Source organism: Chrysoperla carnea, chromosome X (genome assembly GCF_905475395.1).
Source record: "Chrysoperla carnea chromosome X, inChrCarn1.1, whole genome shotgun sequence".
In the NCBI taxonomy this organism is placed as follows: domain Eukaryota; kingdom Metazoa; phylum Arthropoda; class Insecta; order Neuroptera; family Chrysopidae; genus Chrysoperla; species Chrysoperla carnea.
In genome coordinates, this window is record NC_058342.1 from 17,037,178 (window position 1) to 17,062,359 (window position 25,182).

Sequence of the window (25,182 nt, forward strand, 5' to 3'; positions counted from 1 at the left end):
TCTTTTTTTTTTGAGCAATCCAATTTTGAGCGTTTCTTTCTTCTTGGTAAGTACAAATCAACGCAGTCCGAAACAAATTCTTTGAGAACAACTTACTTCAAATATGCCCTTTGGCACCCTTGAAGTAAAAACGTTTTATTGACAAAGTGATTAAGAAAACTTACTTAATTAATGCTTATTTTTAAAAAAATATAAAGCCCTGTTTACATTTATCTTTCAACAAAAATAAATAAATATACCTTTAGTGTTTTCTTTTTTAAATGATGACATTTAAGTTTTGTATGTATATAGGAATTGAAATAACATTTCCTTTTGAATTTTAACATTTCCTTTTGATTTAATTGACTCATTTGAAAATATATATTTTGGAATTTTGTTTGAAATTTTGATCAACATAACCATAGTAAGAAGATGACATGGTATGTTATTGCGCAGGTGTGCGACAGTTAGGGAGCACATACTTGTTGTTAACTTTCTTATTTCCCTATTTAATCGATAGAGCTAGAAAAATCTAATATGGCGGCAAGTTAGCAATGCGCAAACCTGACGGAAACGTGCCCTCGAAAGAACGTACCTTGTCTTCTTACTACCATGAACATAACCTCAAAAAAATTAGCAAAAATATTTATAAACAAGAATAATGGGTGAAAAACGATTATTGTATTTGTATTTTTAATAAAATAGCAGGAATTTTCTGGTACGTATGAAATAAAATGTATTCAAAAGAAAATGTAATCCATTTTGTAAAAACGAATATGGTAAGTGAGGCCATTTTTAAAACATATTTATAGAGAAGTTTTTTATTTTTTTTAGGAACCATAAACTTTATGAAATATAACTGATCTCTATTTAACTGGATAGTCTGCGAGAGGCAACATCGAGTGTTCTCGAATACTCAATATAATAATTTCGAACCTATTATAACAACTAAAATAATTGTATTAAAAAATGTATTTTTGATACGCTTGGCTGAAACATTTCACGAATACGTCGCTATGTGTTTAATATTTATCTCGTCTTATGCTCATGCGTCGTTTCATAATATTTTGTTAAAATTACTTATTCAATTTGCGTTGCAAAAATAGTTACATTAACCTCTTTTTATGTGTATCGAATGTTTTCTGTTAAATATTATATATCTATGGGCGTTTTAAACTATAGTTCTTTTTATTATCGCTAGGTAGAGTCTTAGGATTAAAATCCAATATCCAGTTATATCAGAAATCAATGTGAGATATGAAAAATATTTTCTTTTTAAATCGTCATCATTCATAATTTCTTTTTATAACAGTACAATAAAAACTATTAATTTGTTTTATAATACAGTAAAATTTCTTCTATACATTAATAATATTTTGTTTGTTTGTTCTCTATGATACAAACAGCTATTTAAATATAATTTTTTCTTCTTTTGTTAAACATATAATAATAATATATATATAATTTTTTTTGTTTAATATTTAGGTTTTGTTTGTGCTCTTTTTTAAACTATAAATTATGTCACATTATACAAATAAACGTTCATCATAGATAATTAATTATATGAAATATATTTTTAATCACTAAGTAAATTTGAATACCATAGATACCATATACAATACCCGTATTCTGTAACTTTTAAACGAAAAAAAATCTATCAAAGTTTTGTCGATTCAATGAGATTAAAAACCAAGGTGAGACGGCAAGATGAAGATACCGTAGTTATTTATACGAATATCGAGTTGAAATTTTGCACAATCATACAGCGTGATGGGTACATTTTTTAAGATACTTTTAGCTTACTAAAAATTGATAAATAGGGGCCATCAATAAATTATAGCACACCAATTTAACGATTTTTAAACCCTCCTTCTTCTTGTCACAGATGATTAGATTTTTGAAGTCCCCCCTTGGTGTAACGTCAAATATTTTTGCTTGCTTTTATACTTTAAATTTTATCACGAGACGTCACAAAGCTTATGACTCCCCTACCCCTTGTCACACAATGTCACATTTTGTTGACTCCTTCCACCTCCTTAACGTGTGACGTAATTGCTGAATGTTCCCATAGCTGATTCTTAATCTTTTGCCTAGCATCAGAGATGGTTAGAGTTATAAAAAAAAAAAAAAACTATTTGAAAAAGTTGCTTAAAATATTGTTTTATACCCATATACCGATTTTCATGACAAAATTGGCGTTTTTTTTTTCATTATTTTTGGTTCAAAATAATTACAAGTTTATTGAAATATTTGAATACATATCACTATTAAATTATCAATTTGTCCAGTTTTTTTGATAACTAGTGTGCTATGGAATGTAAAAACTGGACAAATTGATAATTTAATAGAGTTATGTATTCAGACATTTCAATAAACTTGTAATTACCTACGTGTGTGGATCAAAATAATGAAAAAATTGAAAAATGCGAATTTGGTAATGAAAATGTGTATATGAGTATAAAAATATATTCTAAGCCACTATTTCTAACAATTTTTTTCTATATCTCTAACCATCTTAGATTCTAGGCAAAATATTAAGAATGAGAATTATTTGTCAATTTATAATAGTAGGCTGAGTTTAAAGTTCAAATTTCGGTTAAGTATCTTAATAAATGTGACCCATAACCCTGTATGACTAAGCAAAATTTCGAATCGATATTTCTATTAATAACGAAAATATAATGGTGTCTTCATCTTAAATGCGACATGCTGTATGTATTACTCCAATATGGTTTATGGTCAGTTCCTATAAATGAAAAGTGTCCCGACAAAGTGAGACATATAGTTTTCATACTCTATATCCTCCAAGTGACTAATCCTGTTCTGCGCATTGTTATTTTATAAACATGTAATACCATATATGCAATTGTCAAGTTGTCAAGCATGCGCATCGCGGCAAACGTCTCTGAATGATAGAGCGAATAATATATTGTTGGCAACATAATGTTGGGACATTCTGTTCCATGTCAACCGACCGTATAGGAGTATTACAAATATGAGAATACGGAATTAAGTATCTTTCTGCACATAAAGTATTAATTTTGAAAAAATGTCATTCTTCTAATAATCGCTAATAAAAAGTTATGATAAAATAAGATGAAACGAAGTTTACCGGGTCATCTAGTCGAATATATGGCGTATCTATGGTATTTTGATGCGTTAAAATCTGTTTTTCAAATCTTTCACTATGATTATAGACAGTTTCAATTTCTAAAACATTTTAAAAGTTTCACATTTATAAGTATATTCGATTTCATAAAACTTCGAATCACCATGAAAGATTCGATTTGATTTGTAATTTTTTAGGATGATCCCAAGAGTTTGTTCAACTTAAACAAAGTATTTGGATGCATCCCATATTTATGTAAGCAGCCTTTTGTTCGCTTATTTTGAGATTGATAAGAACAAATTGGTACAATTTTAAATAAAAATACAAAAGCACTTGAGTTGTGATGTTCCGAAATTTTTTTTTTTGGAAAATCAACCAAAAAATTTAGAATGATAAATATTTTGACTAGAACTTTGAAATTGGTGATTTTTTTTATTGAACAAATATTGTGAAAAGTTGAGTAAATTATTTTGTAAGTACAATTTTAATGGTTTTTCAATTTGAAATCATATATCAGGGTTTATTACGTAAATTGCTTTTTGGGTGTCGTAAAATAACGACTCAATCCCTAGGAATGATATAAATACTTTTTAAGACCTGATATAAAATTCAAAATTTTGATAGCCGACAATTTTCACAATTAAGCTAATTAGTCCACGATTTTCTCATCTTTGGATTATAGAAAATTATTTTTCATCATAGATAAAAAAATCGATCATAAATCATAATTTACTAAAACTGTGTCTGTCTCGGATTACTCAAAAGAGACTAATTTTAAAAACTCACCAAATTATAAGTTATGGAATATATTGTGGCTAGAATGATCACCCATAGGTAATACAGTGACATAGAGAAAAATTTCTAAGCAGAAAAAATACTTTAGAAATTCTAATGAGAATTCTGGGTAGAAATTTTATGATTAGAATTTTTGAGAGCATATTACCCATACTTCACAAACAGTTTCCTTCTTCAGATTTTTAGCGAACGCCATTTTAAAATACTCTTGCGAAAAATTCAAAATGATGTAAGACGTTAATGGGACATCGAATTCAAGAACTTTTAAAGGCTTTTTTGCTTAAAATGTTTGTCTACATCATTGAATATGTAAGGGTTCTTTCGAGCACCCTGTATATTTTTTATACATATATTATTCAATATTTTGGCCATTTTAATAAATTTAAAATGAAAGACATAAAGTTTCCGAGAACAGACCCAATGAAAAAAAATTTTACAAGTAACTAAAACAATAAGCTATGCACATTTGTGCGTGCATCACATTGATTAAAAATTATTTTTGATTCAATGGAATCCCAACCCAAATTTTCATCAAACAGCGATAAAACAAATAAAATGATTTATCAGAATGAAAAATGAGACCTGCTCAAATAATTAATTTCCTTTATAAACATTTGTACAGATTTTCTCACATAAGATGAAAATGTGAGTAAATTTCTTTTTGCTATTTACTAAAAGTGGGGTAAGATTTTCATTGATAATTTGAGTACATTATTTACAGGGTTTTGAAATTAATAAACATACATTTGGATTTTAGATTTTACGCCTGACGTCATTTAACCAAACGAGCGCCATATTGCATGATACAGGTTGTTTAATTTTAAACGAATGAAAGTATCTCACATAAATTAAATGCCTTAAGTCAATCAATCAAAAGTACCCAAACTGGTCCAAAGTTCTTAAATGAACAGTTTTTGAGATATTTGTATCTATTCTCGAGGTGCATCGCATAGACTTTTAAAATAGAACAAATAAAAGTTTTCAAAAAATTATTTTTTCGAATATCTCAAAAAACTATTTTTTCAAAAACCTTGGTCCCATTGAAACTTTTGATTAGCATGTTATAAAGGACCTTTTATCAAATTTACAGACAATTTGAACTAAAGGTTTTCATTAAATTTGTGCGAGCCCCTTTCAATTTTTTTAGTTTCCTACACGAGAAAACTTATAAATTAAGAATAATGTTTAAATAAAATTTAGAGAAAATTTACTAATTGCATTTCTGTTATTAGCCTCGCGGCTACAAAAATATCAGAGTTTCATTTAAAACAAATTGAAATTAATTTTTCTTTTTTTGTTTTGTGAAATCCTCTACCAATTAATATTATATTTTCTCTTTTAAATGGCGCAAATATTGTAATCACTTTTATTTAAAAAAGCACCCCAGGTTGGATTATTGTAGCCATATTCTGTAACTATATAACGACGACTTTCGATATCGGTAGAAACTTAGTTTAGACGGATTTTGCTGTCATGTAATCAATTATCACAGCAAAAATCACCCTCTGAATCAAGTTTGATGTCATCAGCTAAGCTTAACGATAACAATGAGTTTCGTTCAAGAGCTACAAATTCCAGCCACTGATTCGTTTAAAATGAAACAACCTGAATACAATTCGAATATTTGTCACTTAAAATAAATTCAATTTGTATCGAAATGATTCGAATTCCGAAAAAAATGCTCAGAACAAAGTTTATAAGAATTTTACTAATCATATTTTAAAATATTTTCTTCTAAAATTCAACAGGTTTTAAATAAATAGAAAAAAGGGTTGGAGAGCGGAGGCAACCCTCCTCCCCTCAAATAATCCAAATGTATTTTAACAAATAAATATATATTGCAACCGGGTGTTAGTTAATCCTAGTTTAAGATATAAATCACAAAGTTTTAATTTCATGTAAATTCAATATTTAGTAAACAAGTGTGGTGTACCCATTGGGAAAAAAATAAAGACTGTTTCACACTCTACTTATTACTTTAATTATATTTCCAAAAAAGAGCATAATGTTTGACTTATAAACCGGGCCGAAACTAGGGTGTGGCAATGGAGGCACGCGCGCCATAGGGGTAATAGAATTTGAGGAGCAAAATAAAAAGTGGATTTTGTACTTTTGTAGTGTCGGTGTATCTGAGATTCATTTCGTGTATAATGTATAGACAGACAAAGGCGCACTATTTATCGCGTCGATTGCATTTATTTTTTACCGACATTAGTAATATTTTTCGGAAAAATTTCGCCCTCAAAGGATCCCGCACAAATTAAGTGTAAATTGGTTCCTACTTCTTCCCTGTATATATCTGAAACTATCCATAGGATCACTTTGGGCCAATGACAATTTTTTATTAGAATGTCGTGATCTATAACATTTCAAAATTTCAGCCAAATCTACCGGGACCAAATTTACATTTAATTTGTGCGAGGTCCAATTTTGACACATTAAATTTAATGTGCTTGGCTAAACTTTTTTTATCCGTATATTTACGTAATATTTAAGAAGTATAAATGTGAGAGGGTATTCGTAATATATTCTCATTTCGAATTTAGAAAGGGAGAATGGCACAAATACCTACTGTAAATAGTTATCTTATTGGGAACAAAAATTATCATTTCATTAAGGATAGGCGAAATCTAAATATTTGCCACAAGCGCTGTATACCCTCGTTACGGTTCTACTTCTAAGAGGAGATTCTTTTAGACAATAAGGCAACAAAGATTATTTCTTAGTAAAATATAAGTAACCTGTTAGCGTAGACTATAAGAGGGATCAACGTACACAAACAAAATAATGTCATATCATTTAGTTTTTCGCCATGTTTTCCGCGAAAATATTGACTGATGGTATCAGTCCATTATAAATCTTTTTCGACATTTCGTAGCTTCTAAAACATCATGTATATATTTCCTGTTACATTTGGGAACTTCCAGCGCTCCCTTTTAGTACAAATAAGCTTATTGAGATGGAAAAGGCCGTTTGTTTCGACGTTACTGAATTTTTAACCGCTACCATGACACCTCCAAATTGAATATAGGTTGACTTAGTGTTAAGGATATACCTTTTGAAGATACTTTCCAGTCGCCTTTCCCTATTTGTTGAAATATATTGTTCTTTTTGGCTATACGCACTTCACAGCTTCTTCAAGAGCTACTTGATTTATTAACGAGAAAGTGTCCTTTAATGGGAGGAGATATCAACTTTCCAACAGCCTTTCCCCTTTTTTTATGTTAAAATATCATGTTTTCGTTACTTTTTTAGGATTTCGCGCGTGTTTAAGCTAATTTTAAGGAAATATCATTTCGTAGTGTCAATTTTCCAGATCCCCATCCCACATTTTTAAGTAGATATTTCCAGTTTTCGAAAACGTAAAAAGACCAAAATTTCAATAAAGAGAAATTAATAGTAAGAGGTATCTAATGAGGGAGAAATATGACCTTCTCACGAATTAGAGAAAACACGTGAAATAATTTTGCATACGTTGATCCCGCAAAGTCCCGTTTAAGACCAAAGAGTAACCTTTATAGTAAAAAGTATCGTATGAACTAGGCTTTATTAATATGATTAACAATAAAATTTGCATGCTAGTATTTTTTGTTTGTTTCTTAAATAAATTATTTATAAAAACATTAAAAAATTTGTAGACGAATAAGTTAAATATGTGTAAGATCTCTGTAAACATTTTTTTCTTTTGTAAATAGATTCTTGCAATTAAGTTCTCAGCGCAGAATTTAAACTTTAAACTAAAATAACTCCGTTCTTGTTGAGGCTAACGAGAGATGAAGACTAACGCTCGATAATCAATTGATTTTAATTTGTGTGGCAGTGGATTTTTTTATTTGCCATGCCACAATATTCGCGTAATAGCAACATACAGGTCTTTATCAAGGATCAACTTACATTAATCGAATGGACCTCCAAAAAGACCAGTGCGTTGAAAATATAAATATAAAAAAACTTGTGATTTTTTCATTTATTATAAAAGTGCCCAAACGGATTCAAAGTTCTTAAATAAACAGTTTTTGAGATATTTGTACCTTTTCTTGTACTCCCCATTGAAGAGTTTCATCGGATAATCATCAACTGACATCAAATATATCAAAAATTGTTTCTTTAAAAACCATGATCCAATTTGCACATTTGATGAGCATGTTATTAAGGACCTTTTACCAAAATTGCTGGTTTGACTGAAAAGGCTTGCAATTAATTTGTTCGAGGTTGAAAAATTGTTGCAGAAGTATTGCTTACTCCTCTCTTGTCCTACCAGGAACTGAGTATTTTAATTTAAATTTTAAATTCCGCGCTGAGATACTCTTTATAATATATATATATATATAATTTTCTTTTAGTTTAAATATATAAGTACTTTTTAAAAGGTTTAAGTTTTTCATCTAATACAGAATAAAAGCGATATGTATACAGTTTTGATTTTCTTTCTTTTTTTTATTTAAAGTCTCTTTGTTTCAGAAATTTAAAATAGATTCGATAATTTGAGACTGGTAAAATTTATGAAAAATGATGCCTGTGCGAATCATGTGATTTCATTTTGATGGGGGGAAAAAAGTTGAAACGGATATTTAAGGAAATTGTGAAACCGGTGAGCTTGCTAGAAATGGCGCTAGGCTGCCGGATACAAGCATCAGTGGACATCCGGGAGTTCCTTTTGCTAACTGCAAGCTGATAATACAAGATAGTTATAGGCTGAGTACAATCGCAAGGGTTCTGGAGATCTTATAACTCTTCAAAGGATCGTAAGCGTTCTGTTACAAGAGAAAGAAACAATGTCTCATCTTCTCTGTCACTGTCCAGCTCTTGCTATGAGGAGATGGGCTAACTTGAGTCAGCTTTTCTTTGACGATGTCTCTGAATTGCCCGTTGACGTTAAAGCCTTTCTACTGTTTTTAAACAGTTCCAGAATGTTCATTTAGTAGTGATCAGAGATTAGCCAACCCTCATTTTTTTATCACAGTGGATCCCATGGCCTAAGTGTGTTCCAGCCCAGGATGGTCATTGTAAGCTAACCTAATAATATCTTATTTTTGATCCAAATAATTTTATTAGATTTTTCTGAGCGATTTTTTTGATGACAAAGGTGAAGGGCAACCACTTTTATATATTTTTTTCAAAAAAATTTTCAAAAAATTTCAGAAAATTCAATATTTGAGGAAAAAATGTCTATGGCACAGTATTAATATTGAATATAGAAAAACTTTCCGAAATGCGTTTGGCGAATTTTGAAAAATCAAATTCACTGAGGTAGTGTTTCGAAGTTTTCAAGAAATTTTCCACTAATTCTCAAAAGAAAAAAAATTTTTATTTTGAATGCAATCAAACACGGAAAAATTCGAGTAATTAAGGTTCTTGGTTGTTAGGTTATGTTAGGTTTCGAGAAGGAGGACAACCTTACGCCATAAAGTCCATTGTAGTGATTGTCGTCCATGAAAAAAAAAATTATCACAAGAAGCCAATACTTCTTTAACTGATTGTAGCTATGAGGTGCTACAGGGGAAGAGATTTGATGTCGTCAGATTTTAGCTCCAAGAAGACGTTAAAAAATGGCTAACCCAAACGCTAATTTATCAAATTGAAATCGCCAGTTTAACGAATCATTTTTCAAAAATTTTTCATGAAAATTATATATAAATAAGATACAACGTGTTACGTGTTAAAAAATGATTGTTTTAATTGAACTTTGATTTGATTTTGGCACGTTGGTTCTTATTTTTGTTTTTTAATTTTAAAAAAATTAATAAAAAAATAGTTTTTTTAAAAAAATGGAATGTTTTTTTAAACAAAAATTGATTATTTGGATAAATTTACACAAATTATTGTTTTTGTTGTAATTTGTTCAGTTTTTTTATTTGATTTTATTCTTTTTACGTATTTTTCGAATTTTTTTAGTTAAAAAATTCTGGGATATTAAAGTTTTAAAATAAATATCAAAAATATAATTATTTAATCTGTTTTATGAGCGATTTCTTCATTTTTTAGCGGTACGATTTAAGAAACTCGATAATAATATTTGCAAAAATGTATGAAACTAATCTTGACTGACTTATTTCTAGTTACGGAATGTTTTTTCTGTGATTAAATGAAGAAATTGACCATTATTAAGAATTCCCGCAAAAAAATTAAAATCGAATGATTTGTGCGAATTTTCCCAAATGATTTATAATATTTATAATAAGCTCGAGATTCAAAAATAAAATTAAAATTTTTCTTTTAAATACTGGAATGTTTATAATAAAAACTAGTCATTATTTGGAGACAATAATATTATTTTGATCTTAAATAATAAAATTTTTGAATATACGTGAATTATAATTTTTTTTTTTTTTTTGTAAATTGTTCCCCAAAAATGTTTTTTTTTTTCTTTTTTTTTAAAGATACTTTTTTTGTTTATAATTTTGGAAGTTATAATACTGACTAGTTATTTTATTTATTTAATTTTTACGATAAGTACCTCTAAATACAATCGTGTTTGAATTTAGTGACCTTAACATAGTTTTGCGATTATGAAGAATAGATACAAATGTCATATTTTTATTTAAAATTGCGCGTCGTATATTGGAAAATGACATATTCTTATTATGTATACATATATTCGTTTCTATTTTCACTAGTAGATGGCAGACTTGACCTAAAAGTAAGTCATGTCTGCCATCTGCGGATAAGTTTTTTTGATTTTTAAAGATTTTTCAACTTATTTTGACATTTTCAAATCAAGAATTTCCTAAAAAACAGACATACACTTAAATTAGTTACCATATTAACGGGTCATGTCCGCCATCTAGTAATGAAAATAAAAACGAAAAAGTGTGTGCATTAATGAAAACATCATTTTATATTTAATGTCATTATTTAAGTATTGAATAGAGGAACTTATGCCGCCATTTTAGATCCAAATGTTTTATGGTAACATTCTTAATTCAAACTTTTCCGTAAAAAAATTTTCCTCTATCCAATACTCTACGAAATGGGTATATTGTGCGTTAATAAGTAAGTAAAATTGTTTTTCAACTAGGACTTAGCATAACTTGGCGGACAAATTTTTATGTCATCATTTTTATCATCAGTTTAAGTAAAAGTGTATTCGCAGTAATTTTTCGCCCACTAGTAAAACTATATAAGAATCACTAATGAAGGTAAATGTCAATGGCGTCGCTGCAGCCAAAAAAGTGTAAATAAATACTAATAATATTCTAATGTTATAATCTTCTATTTCAGCGGCGTCATTGACTACGAAAATCCACCAATTTTTGCTATGTCCTAAGGTTTTTTCTTGCAGAATCTATCCTTCATATTTAGAAAAATGCAACACAGTCATGGAAGCGAATAGTTTTGGAAGAATTGTAACTCCAATTTTGTACATTTGTTTGACTTGAAAATCGGAGAAAATTTTATAAATCCATGGTGAAATTATGAGAGCGTACAGATGAAATTTTGAAAGATATTTTCAAAGCGTTCCAAAAAAATATTCAACTCAATAATGCCAAAAATCGTCACGAGTACATACATTCCCAATCTATTTTCATCATTTTCAAATGAAACACTGTCAATAATGTTATTTTGACGAAAAATACAATCAGGAATGTATTATAATTACAAAAAAGCAAGGCCTAAAACGGAGGTAAATGACAGCCTAAAGTTGTAATATGAACAATAGATTTCAATTGGCATCTTTTGGAAAGCTTTGAATAGAGAAAAGCGATATTTATACAGAAATTAGTGAATAATTTATAGGAAAATCACCATGGAAATAAGGATAAATGTAGTTTCAAGCTATTGTAAGTAATTAACAAGTGATTATATCAGCAATGAAATTTGACATATACAAACATTTTGATTTTCTTTTTTCTAACTATTTTTTTTTTCTTGGTTTCTAAGTTAAAAGTTCACAATAAACAACATAAAAAATATATATAGGTGTATACACAAAATTTTATCAGTGACGTAACAATATACAGTTGCGCAACATTGGCAAACATATCAGGGGGTCTCGATTGAACGCTGAAAATATATTGAAACAACATATGCCAGACTGGTAAAAACATAAATTGAAAATTTCTTGGTTAAAACACTGATAAAGTCATATTTTTATTCAAAATTGCGCGCGAAATACTGAAAAATGACATGTTCTTATTATGTATACATATATTCGTTTCTATTTTCACTACTAGATGGCAGACATGACTGAATTAATAAAATAAATAATTTAAATGCAGTTTTTTTGATTTTTAAAGATATTTCAACTTATTTTGACATTCACAAATCAAGAATTTCCTAAAAAACAGAAATACATTTAAATTATTTATCATATTAAGGGGTCATGCCCGCCATCTGCTAATGAAAATAAAAACGAAAAACTGTGTGCATTAATAAAAACATCATTTTACAATTAATGTCATTTTCTAATTGCCGCCATTTTTGATCCAAATGTTTTATAGCCACATTCTTAATTCAAACTTTTCCGTAAAAAAAATTTTCCTCTATCCAATACTTTACGATTATTGGTATATTGTGTTATTAAAGTGGAAAAGCCTATTGATTGAATGAAAGGCCGCACATTGGACGCCATTAGTGTATTGTTACGTCACGTCGTAAATAGAAACATCAATAATCGTGTATTCTATCAAAAATAGATTATTTCTGTCATAATAAGGTCACAAAATCAAAGTAATTGTATGGACATTAAAAAATAAAAACGTTTTTTTTACATTCACTTAAAATGTAAATCTATAATATTTCTTTTAAAATATACAATTGACTTAGTATAGGGCATATTAGCGCACTCATTACGAAAATTTTGCTCGACTAGATTTTTTTATTTGGTGTTTTTAGAGAGATCATTAACAAACTGAACGACAAACTTATGCCATCCGTTGGAAATATTTTTGGAAATATTGACGCAATAAAGACGTTTTTGTATCCCGAAAGTATTACAATAAAATGAAAAAATTTGCATTAATTCGGGATACAAAAATTTTTTTAATGCGTGGAATATCAAATATTTTAGTTTTCTTAGTTTATTGGTTATGAGAGTCATTTTTTGGCACCCTCGGTGGCAAAGGAGGTTATTTTTCAATATTTTGTATGTATTTTATTTTGATGATCTTTTTAGAAGAGACAAAGAAAAATTTAGCCTAATAAATTTTCGTAACGAGTGCACCTTTATGCCCTACACAACAAAATATTTTCATTTTTTAAGATATAGACTGAGTTAATTATTTACAATAGTTTAAAATATTTTTTTGATTTACAAAAAAAGGCTTATATTGTTGTCGTTTTGTTATAAATTAATTTGTTTTTTAGGGCCACTCTTCGTAAGTAGTGTTGTTAAGTTCTTCCACAAATTTTCATTGTATGTTTGAAAAATCAAATTTTTTATGCGATTTAATTTTTGAAACATAGATTTTAAATTGTGGAATTATTTTTCAATCTAATGACGATGCATCCTTGTCCGGTATCCGGTTTAGACGATCATCTAAATTGTACCAGTAGAATGGTGGACCTTGGTTGTTAAAACAGTATTTCATGTCTAATGTTGAGCCACTATCGACCCAATACATTAAATAAAAATTGCACATTTCGTCCTCTTGCGTTGCACTACGAAAAAAATTTTATTCATTAATCTTTACAATCTTAATCGATAATCATTGGTAATCGTGTAACTTCAGAATGAGTTTACCTATTAATCGAGGAAATAAAACTGAAAAAATAGTCTAACTGAGGAATTGACTCCTCGTCAGTAGATTTATATGGGAACTGGCGGAAAATATTTGCCTGAATGTACTTAACAAAGTCATATACATGCGAACTTGTGCTTTTTCGATTTACCCCCATAGAGTGGGACAGAATTACCCTACTTCCGGACACCTCATTCTCTTTACTTTACATTCAAAGAAATTATTATATTTTAAATTATAAACAATTCCCAATATTTATTGATTCTTGACATTTTTTATCAAGCATCACCGTTTTCGAAATATAAACATTTGAAAAATGAGAAGCGGATTTTTCTAACCCATCCTAAAATGTTCTTCGGATCATTCTCACCAAAAGCTCTCACGGCCACAAATTTTTTTAACGAATAGTTTTCGAACTACGGGCTATGTAACTATGTGTATGTGTAGCTTTGAACACCCGTAGCTCAAAAACCACCCGTTAAAAATTTTTATGGCCGTAAGAACCTTTTATCAGAACGATCCGAAGAACATTTTGGGGATGGTTTGAAAAAGTTTCATAGAAAAACATTTTCCTATCTTATCCTGCGGAGCTCTTTTAGCCCTTCAGATTTTGTTTTGTGACAACAAGACTTTCGCTCACTCAAAAAATTTTTTTCCACCTCTGCAATCGTTAGGGACTCATTGGATTCTTAAACTGCGTTATGAATGGGAGGTATAACCAAAATTTCGTGCACGAAATAATTTTTTTGCTTATTTTGTTATTTTTGGCAAATTTTTACTGTATTGAATTGCCTAGGCGAAACCTATATTGGATCCTATTCTTGGAAAAATTGTCTAATCTAATCTTGCGGGGTTCCTTAGATCAGATGTACGAAAAAAGGTTTATCCATGCAGGTAACGAGGGTAGGGTAAGTCAGAGGACGGCTGTCCCCTGGACTTGGATTTACCATTGATTTAGATTTCTAAGTATGTGTTTATGAAAAAATACAGTTGGAATTATGAAATTTTTTGGCAAAAAATTTTTTGTTTATCAAAGTAAAATCATGGCCAGTGATCCTGCATCACTTGTAAAAGAGCATTTTGAAACAGATCATAAATCCGTTAGTCAAAGAAGCGAAAAACCTGGTAAATTCCTTTTATTTTGTGTAGTTTCGCCTTTATATAAACAGAATTTGGAAAACTTACCCAATATGAGTGATCGTAGTCCTTGCACTAACCATTGTACATCGTGAAGCCAATTTATCACCCTTACGTATTGGATCCGTATCCACTACGGGATAAAACATTTGTGGTGTTAATGGATCTCGTTTTCCTAACAAAGTCCATTGATCGATACCATTTTCATCTTCCCGGACACGATAGCCAGCAACCACACGTCCTAAACTGTGCGTATGAGTTCGGTACGCGAATGGATGGATAGTTTTATTTTCTGTTAAGGTGCATACGGCTTCCATATGTGTAGTTGCTAATGGTTTGATTTTACCTCCAGTACCCAACAAAATGACACCAGCTAATTTGTCCAATCTAGGGAACAAAAATCAGAATTTATTAATAGGAAAGGAGACTGTCGAATTTTTATGAAGAATGGTTTTCAGCTAAATTGGCTGAACATTTGGTGTAAGATTTTTAGTTCTTAACAAGGCCTCTATATCTGTATGAGCTACATTTCAGTAATTGCAAGTTTCGGGTGACAATTCCCGCATATAAAATTCAGAAATAAAATAGTAAAAAAACTAGCTAGTTTTATTTTTACGTTTAATTCGATGCAAATTCCATTTCTGGAATTAAAACAGGTTTTTCAAATAGTATTAAAAAAATTATAACCGAAATCAAAAAACAATGTATTTTGTGCGGGTTTCTTTTCCAAAAAAAAAATTTGGCTCTTTTCATGAAGAATTAAACTTAAATTCTAAGTAATTTTAAAAGATACTTACGGCCGTTTTGTATAATGTAAGAATATTCCAGAGTTATCACTGTTGCCATCTGTAAATAAAATTTAACGATTAATTTTTCATTCAACAAAAATCGAAATAATAATACAATCAAAACCGATTATAACGACATAGTAGGAACCAGCAATTTTGTCGTTATAAACGATATGTATATTTTTATATTAAAGTGAAAGTATGTGCTCCTTGATCGCTATTTCTAAATAATTTCTATAACAATTGGCCACAGTAATCGATATATGAGTTTATAAGGTCCAAATTCAGTTAATAAGGCTCAAAATAAAGTTTACAGTGTTCAAAATAGTTGTATGACGCATTTTGTTTAACTGAAAGAGTATAGTCGGCCACTTTCGTAGTCGGCGATTAGTCGGCAAGAAGCGCCGACTACCCATCCGGCTTCTTAATTTGTATGTTTTTGTCAATAAAATATATATAGCAGGAATTACATTTAAAACATGTGAAAACAAACTGAGTTAATTTTTGAAATACCATGTATAGACAGTATTGATTACGAAATCGTTTGTTTTATACGTCATGTAAGTAAAGATAGTCTCTCTTAGATAGCCACACTCATTTGCGCCTTCACGGGTAAACAGTGATGTTAAAGAAAAAATATTTCAAACAAAAGTGTTTATTTTTTTACAAGGAACATTTTTTACCTTTAAACTTTTGCTCTATCTCTAACGGTTTGAAAATCGTGAATTTGCTATGTCTAACACATGAACATCCAAGAGGGGGGAGAGTATATCCCCCGTCTAGCTTCGGAAACGTGATCAGTGACAACAAAAATCCTCGAGTATACTTTTTTTGATCCATTTTTTAAAAATATTTATAGAATGCTGCTGTTTGGGACCAGCGGGGGGGGGATCATTGCTCCAGAAGCCGGATATCTGAATTCTGATTTCAGACTCTTGATCAGCGACCTCAAAAACTCCTGAATATACTTTTTTTGGTCGATTTTGTTGAATAAATTCTTTAAACTTTAACCTTTTTTTGGTGCATTATTATGTGAACAAAGTTTGTTTTTTTAAATATGAAAATTTTGGTTTTGTATAAAGAACTAGCTGTGAGCTACCCGCTTTGCTGGGCAACATCCCCACTTGCACCCTTCCCTCCACATTTCCTTGCGTGGGATAACAGTTTTGTAATGTACACGTCATGCTCTTTTATTTGATACCCCACTTAGGTATATTTGTAAATATTCGATAATTCCGTCCCACTTTCTCGCTACACTTTTCTACCCTCCGAAGGTTAAAAGTAGATAAAAACAATAGATCTTTGAAGCTGGTTGTATATCGTGTCAATATTTGAGCTTAATCGATGCACAACTTTTTTAGTTTTTGAAGCATATCCTTTTCAACCCCTATTTCAACCACTTACTCTACTATAATATGGATGTATTATACATAAAAACCTTCCTCTTGAATCACTCTATCTATTAAAAAAAACCGCATCAAAATCCGTTGCGTAGTTTCAAAGATTTAAGCATACAAAGGGACATAGGGACATAGGGACAGAGAAAGCGACTTTGTTTTATACTATGTATTGATAACACACAGGATCCCATTGAGTTAATGTAAAAACTACGATTTTTAATTTTCAATATTTCATTAAAAAAGTCGATTAGACATCCTCAAACTTAAATAAAACATTATTTAGATTATTAAAATTAAGATGAGCATGTCTGTGGGCTGTATTATGCATTTTGTGAAAATATATTCCCTTCAGGACCCACAATTAAAAATATTTAGCTAGATTATACAATTATTATTATCCAGCTAATTAATAACAATTTTATAATCTAATATAAAATGTCTTTATTCGTTGTGTGCGTAGTCATGGTAGGGACAATAAAATCGATGCCAGCGCTTCCAGTGAAAAATTTTGGCGTTAAAGGGGGCTGTTATTACTAATTTGCAATTCTTTACATGTTAATGTTATAGAAATGTCAAATTAAAATTATTGTAAAACACGAATTAATTAAACTTAATGCATTAAAAATTGTGAAAATAAGAAATCAAATTGCACAAATATTATTTTTCAAATGTAAATTATCATAATTATTTATTTAAATTTGTGAGACAATAATATTAAATTTTCAATGTATGTCTTAAATGCAATCCATACAATTATAAATGCATCCATACAATTCTATAATTAAAGTAGTGTATCGTTACCATGGAAACGAAACTCACGCACGGAGCGAATATCTTGAATATGGTAAAAGGCTAACTGACTGTTCTAAGTTTATTTTTATATTTTAAACATATTACCTTAATTCTGTGTTAAAGTTCTAAGAAATGGTTACATTTGTAAGGAATATTTTAAAGAAGAAATGTATCACAGGTTTAACTATTAAATAATATTTATTAAGGATGTATGAGCATGACAACAATGTTTGATTTAAAGGCACAAAATTTGTTTGTAGGTAGTCTTTTACTCAAAGAATATGTGGTTAAAATTTCAGCTTAAGTAACCGTGCAAATTTTTAAGAAAAAAGTCATTAAAAATCGATATAAAATACATTGGCTCTTATGGAGGAATCTCAAAAAACGACATATTTTGGAAGTTTTTGATAATTTTCATTTGGAATGAATGAAAACAAATTTAAAAGAAACTTTTTAATAGAAAGTAAACATATTAGCAATGAATTAGAAAAGAAAAAAACTAAGTGTCACCGTCCATATAAGGGATGTAAGAGCAGGGTAGATTAAGGGTTGAAATTATTTTTATCTTATTTTCAACTTTGATGATGAATTTTGTTACAACTTCATGAATGTAGACGAAAAATAAGAATAAAATTTTTCGATATGTGTCTTGGTTTTCGAAATATCGAAAGCTAAATAATTAAACAAAATTTTCAATTTTCGATATTTTGAAAATTAAGCTAGATATCGAAAAATTTTATTCTTACTTTTCGTCTTATATCGTCAAGTAATAATATAAATTTATCATCAAAATTGAAAATATCTATTTTAAAATTTGTGCCCCCACTACCATGCTCATACATCCTTAAATGGCAATTATTATGTTTTAAATACGCGCCAGGATATTATATTGTATATTAAGACATGTGCATTAATAATCACGCTCTCGCATTTATTATCCATCTCATTTCAAAATTTTCTTTGAGAGGTGGTTCTCACTCTATTGCTAATCCCAGTTAATAAATTTTCCTCAAAGTGTATGACAACTGAAGTTATACAAATTACAAATATAGGTTAAATATAAATACGATTTGAACATGGTAATATCTTAAATTTACTAATTACCATTTTAATTTTATTAACTAATTGTATATTTATTTTTAGTCCGCGCCATTATCCATGTTAAAAACAGCACAAAACCATCCAATAGTAAGAGTATTATTCTTTATATGTTAATGTTTTCTCAAATTAATCCTTACGGTTTTTAGCTGGTGGAATTAAAAAATGGAGAAACATATAACGGAATTTTAGTTAATTGTGATAATTGGATCAATATTAATTTACGAAATGTTATCTGTACCTCCAAAGTAAGTTAAATGTTTATAAGATTACTTTCAAATATTTACGAAAGATTTTATTTTGCAAGGATGGCGGCAAGTTTTGGAAAATGCCGGAATGTTATATTAGAGGGAGTACAATCAAATTTGTAAGCATACCAGATGAAGTGATTGATATTGTGAAAGATAGAAATCGTGGTGCTAACTCCGGCTGTGGAATTATAGGACAACGAAGTGGCTCTTTTGGCGGAGGAAATGGTTTTGGAAAGAAGTGATAATCGCGGTAGTAGAAAACAATTTGCCAGAAATCCACCTTATAGTAATCCAAAGGAAAAATTATAAATTATTAAATGTTAATAACAAAACGATTTTGTTTAATTATGAATTAATTACAATATTACTTTAAAAATAAAAAAACTTGGCTACAGACTCATGTTTTTTAGTACTTACTTCAAGTAAGTGAAAAATGATCCTTAGTTTCGTACTGCTTGTGATTACAGTTATTTATTTAAAAAAATTCAATAATTTTAGCTGACTACTTTGATAAAACAGTAATTATTATACCACGAATATATGAAATATATCAAGGTATACTAAGTTTAGTCACAAGTTTGTAACGCTTAAAAATATTGATGCCACCAACAAAATTTGTTTATAGGGGTTATTATCAAATCACCTTATTAGTTCGTTTCCGGTTGCCTGCCCGTCTGTCTGTCCGTAAGCACGATAGCTCAAAAACGAAAAGAGATATCAAGCTGAAATTTTTAAAGCGTGCTTATTTGCATAAAAATTTTCGGAGTTATAATGAAAACAAAGTTTATCGGACCTTCCTTTTTATGTTTTATTTAGTACAAAAACTGATGAACTTACCACGAGAACTAAAATTAATGCTTGCCGCATTCCAATTTACTTTATTTAGGTACTGGTAACATGCTCAAAAAGTTTTAGCAGTTACGGATATTAATCAATTTAAATGCAAAAAAATTTTCAAAATTTCAAAAAAATGCCTTTTTCGTTAAATAACTCGATAAATAATAAAGTTACAGAAAAAATTATTGAAGGAAAAAATTTATCTTTTTTTTAGCAAAATATTTAACTTCCTACACTTTTGTCTGTAAATTTATTTATTTTTTTCGAGTTATTTAACGATAAAGACTTTTTTGTATTTTTAGAAAAATTTTTTTGGATTTAATTTGCAATATTTAAAAAAATATAAATCCGAAACTGCTAGAAATTTTTGAGCATGTTACCCGTACCTAAATAAAGTAAATTGAAAAGCGGCAAGCATTAATTTTAGTTCCCGTGGTAAATTCATCAGTTTTTGTGCTGAATATAACATAAAAAAAAAAGGTACGAAAAACATTGTTTTCATTATAACTCCGTCAATTTTCATGCAAATGACTTGAAACTTTTTCAATTTTCATGGTTTTTTATAGTACTCTAAAAAGTGTACCATGTATTTTCGTCAAAAAACGTCAAATTTTTCAGTTTTTTGACGTTAAATACTCCGAATTTCAATCGACAATAACTCCTTCTATCGATTCCCGTTGTCATTTTTAAAATAAACTTTTCCACCCCTAAGAAGGCGTGGCCCCCACCCCCTGGACAATCGCACAAATTTTTGTTTTTAACTTCCTTAAGTAAGCTTTAAACAATGCAGTTGAACAGTTTTTATAAAGATTGATTGACTATCCCTGGATTCCGAGCTTTTAACAAATTTATACCTTACGGATCTCTGTTATTTGAACAGTTATCCAAATGTATGACACAGTTATTTATATAATTTCTGCAGAAAGGGAAAATTTTAATAAAAATGAACAGCAAGTCTTGAAACACTCAATAGTCAAAGAATATGAAGAGGAAACAGAAGAGAAAGTTTGCAGTGGATGAATCTGTTGAAGAAATGACTTCTTCATAATCTGATCGGGGAACATTCAGAGTGACAGTATATATTTTCGTTTTTTGAGCAATTCTATCGATTTGAACACTGAAGAAGTTTAAAATAGAGCAAGTATGTAACGATGTATTCTGATGATTTAGAAAAGTGCTTTTTGATGAATTTATCCACCTACATTCTTATTTAACTACAATAACTTGAGCCGGAGAACTGCTCTGAACAACCAACGCGATTTTACAGATTCTAAGAAATAAATAACTTAAAACTAAAGGACTAAAAAGAAGGTCTTTATTAATATAGATTTTTATTACGAGGGCACTAATTTTCGAAACTGTCTACGGACGCACAATTTCTTAATCTGCCTCTCTGACTCTGACTCTGATAATAAATCAATAACTCACCTTGAAATTGATTGATATTTGCATAATGTACTTGCAAAACTAAATATTTAATTTTTGATTTGGCGCCGACTTTGAAACCAACGCCTTCCGGCAATTTTAACATTGGAGCGTCTCTTGCCCAGGCATACATTATCTGCAAATAAAAAAAAAACTAAATTATTTCAAGTTATGGAATTTTTTAATCCAGGCCTGTGCGTAGAAATTATCCAAGGGAAGGGTTCCAACTTTTGTTCATGTTAGGTCACAAAGTCAATAAAAACAAGAAATTATTTTTTCGAGTAAGAGAATATTTAACTAGGTCAAAACGTGATGTTAATTCAATGTTTTTCAATAAGTTAATTCTGCGACTTTTCCAAATTCTGCGAGCATCGACCTCTACACCACGATGTATATTAAGCGAGAACTAAACCGTTTAGCCCATCTTCAAACATGGTCGATCTAAGGTATGCTTTGAGACGACACAAGGTTGAAAAGGAGCGTTCAATCCTTGCTGTTGTCACAGGCAAAATTGCCAGAACGCGAAGCATTTAGTTGACATTCGGAAATGGATCTTTATTGCAAATATCGAGTGAATTGTTGGCACCCCATCCGGCAATGCGTTTTCGCCAAAGTTGAACTTTGTCGACTCAGATGTCACGGAAATCATCGTGCAAAATTGAATATTCTAGTTCAGAAAGTCGAGCAAGAATTTTTATCAAAACTTTTCATTTTATTGAGAAATAGACGATCTATAATCAAAATTCGATCTATAATTTTCAACTGAATCAGTCTGTATATTCGAGCGTCTGTTATGACGCGAACCTTGGCTTCCGCACTTCTATGTCGCATTCATCGGTCAAGGTTTTGAAAATTTTCCTGAACTCTTCTCCAACGTTTCTTCTTCTTTTAATCAAAATATGTTTCGAAGCCTCAGCTAGTTTGATAGCCTTGCCAAGATCCAGGTTTTCTGTTTGAAGTATTCGACTAAAAGACTGTACCGAGCTCAAAAAAAGAAATGTACTGAAAATATGCATGGATATCTGATTTGTCATTGAAAGTGGGTCTCATAAATGGATGCATTTACAGGACTATATTGTTAGTTCAAAATTTATGTGATCAGATTCCCAAAGGGAGGGGTTTTGACCTCCAAAAGCCCTTTCTTGCACGCGGGCCAGGTTTAATCAAAATATTTTTTAATACAAACCTGTGTTGATTTTTTACATGGCGTATAAGTTTCTTCCATTTCACTATTTTTCGCCATTTCCCCACAATTCCTATACAAAATAAACATTATTAAAAATTATTCTAAGTAATAAAAGCTTTCAAGTCGAGTACATACAATTTTTAACACTTCATTATGTATAGATATCTGGTCACCGGATAACATGTGCGTACCCAGCTTTTGGCCCAAGGGGGGGAGGCAAACATAAATTTTTGGCATAGAGGGAAGCAAATCAGAAATTTTTATACTCTGTATATATATCAAATACATATCAAGGTATACTAATTTTAGTCAAGTTTGAAACGCTTAGAATTATTGATGATACGAACAAAAATTTTGGTATAGATATTCATAAAATCACGTAACTAGCTCATTTCCGGTTGTTCATCTGCCCGCCCGCCGACACGATAGCTCAAAAACGAAAAAAGATATCAACCTGAAATTTTTACAGCTTGCTCAGGGCGTAATTAATGAGTTTGAGTTCGTAAATGAACAACATAGGTCAATTGGGTCTTGGGTTTGTGGGATCCATATTATAAACCGTTAGAGATAGAACAAAAGTTTAAACATAAAAAATGTTCTTCATAAATTAATAAACAACCTTTGTATGAAAAAATTTTTTTGTTAACACTGTTTACCCTTGAGGGCACAAATTAGAACAAAACTTTCGTGTCCATTTTCTTCAAAACTATAAAAGATAGGAAGTTGAAAATTTGCAGGTAGCTTTAACAACTACAAGACCAGTTGTGAAACATTTTCGAAAAACTAACAAAAATTTTAGAAAATAATTTCGAAAATCAAATAAAAGGCCGCAATAACTGTGTTTTTTAAACTCTTCTAATTTATAAAAAAAAATGCAAGCACTGGCATTCAAGAGTTTCTATACAGGGAATTTTAACAATTAACTCATTCAATTGTTTGTCATAAATTCTGTACATACATAAAAACATACTTGGTCAACCAAATTTTTCAAACCCACGCCCAGTCCCTGGGATGGGAAAACTGTCCTGACCAGCTCCTTTTCAGTACGACTAAGTCGGCGACGTGTTTGAAGTATTAATTTTAAAAATTTTTAGCCAAATAGATTTTTTCACTGATAAATTTTGTACAATTAAAAGATAAACTTGTATGGGAAAACCTATAGGTGAGAATTTTCACCACGCTATGTTTTGGATTTTAAATAATCTTATCAACGGACAGGGAATTTATAACAAAATAATCAAATAATTTGATGAACTGTTACCAAAATTTTGTTTCTAGGGTCAATATTTCTCATCGTTACAAACTTTGAGAGAAAAAACACATATTTTCCAAGATATCTGCGAAAAATCAATCATATTTCCCTCTTCTTCAATATATCTAAAAAAATTTATAAGAAACATTCTGGCCAAAATTTGGGCCAACCCTATTGGCAAGAAAAAATTCACTTACCATACAGGTTTTTCACTACCGGGATTTTCACAGCCATAAAGTAACATATGGTGGGCAGTTTCCATTGTTGAATTCGGTTCAAAGCCCACTTGAAACGTAAAAAACATTCGAAATTAGAAAATAATAATTTAAAAACAAATTTAAATATTTCCCACAAATTTACCTATATAATAGCTGTTGAATGTATCGACCCTGATCGGTGTGCACAGGTATAGTTCCGGCTGAAAATTTAAACAAACAAAAAACCATATGGTAATGAAAACATCGAATTTTTTTCTATTGAAAATAATTCGGGTAGAAACAACAAATTGTCATGCTCTGTTAATTCAACAATATATTTTTTAGAAATAGTTAAATTTAAAATAAATAAAAAAACAATCTAAAATTTTTGTTAAAATTTGATTTAATTTGTTTACGTCCTCGTTTTGATATCGAAACTTTTTTTAAAAAAACCGGGCTTTTTTATGAATCATTATATTGATATCATAATTTTCTAAGATGAAAACTTGACTGAATTTGATCGAAATAAATATGTTAGGGAAAACTTACCCGATATGGTATAACGTTAGGCATAAGAAAAGCATATTTTTCGACATCGTGCGAATATACGTTTGTAAATATTAAAAATATAAGTACTATTAAATATTTTAAAAGAAAATATAAATTAAATTTGATGAACATATTTTTGTTTGTGTTTATTGTATAGAAAAATTAATTTGTTTTAGTTTTATTTATTTATTCAATTCACTGTCACTTTGAAGTCTGGTTTTTATCTGTCAATTTGTTGGTGGCTGCTGTATTATTTTTTTCGTGAAATACAAGTAGCACTCTCTACGCACAGTGCTTACAAATCTCTCGTAATATTGGATAGATCAGTACGCATGCGTTCCCTACAATAATCAAAGAGTGAAATAATTTTAAAACGTGGGTTTTAAATGATTGTATATATATGTGTATGAAAATCTTTCAGACCATATATATTAATTTTTCCATGGAAATAATTGGTTTTTATACTAGAAATAGACATTTTCTTGGTATAAAATATGTTTCGTTGGTTTCATTGTAGAAATATGGTTTAGCTCTTTATTATAGGCAATTGTATTACATTAGTGTTATAGCAATTGCGGTTGTGTATGTTTTAATACAAAAACATATGAATAATTAAGAGGCTTTGTTAAAAAACATCAAAGGAACGGTCGTTTCTGATGTTCATTCTAAAACCTTGAATATTGCAGGAAAAATATGAATACCCCTTG

At 29.8% G+C, this 25,182-nt stretch overlaps 1 protein-coding gene across 1 annotated transcript; it reads right to left on the minus strand.

The window, feature by feature from the left end:
* Window positions 1-11,761: 11,761 nt before the first annotated feature.
* On the minus strand, window positions 11,762-24,730 carry LOC123302160 (peptidylglycine alpha-hydroxylating monooxygenase). Its single transcript, XM_044884985.1, has 8 exons — window positions 24,476-24,730; window positions 24,090-24,147; window positions 23,927-24,014; window positions 22,478-22,547; window positions 21,295-21,427; window positions 15,498-15,546; window positions 14,749-15,087; window positions 11,762-13,483 (listed from the first exon to the last, which is right to left on the minus strand). The coding sequence occupies exons 1-8, from the start codon at window positions 24,605-24,607 to the stop codon at window positions 13,312-13,314; spliced, it is 1,041 nt and encodes a 346-aa protein (XP_044740920.1). The 5' UTR covers window positions 24,608-24,730; the 3' UTR covers window positions 11,762-13,311.
* Between the last annotated feature and the right edge of the window lie 452 nt (window positions 24,731-25,182).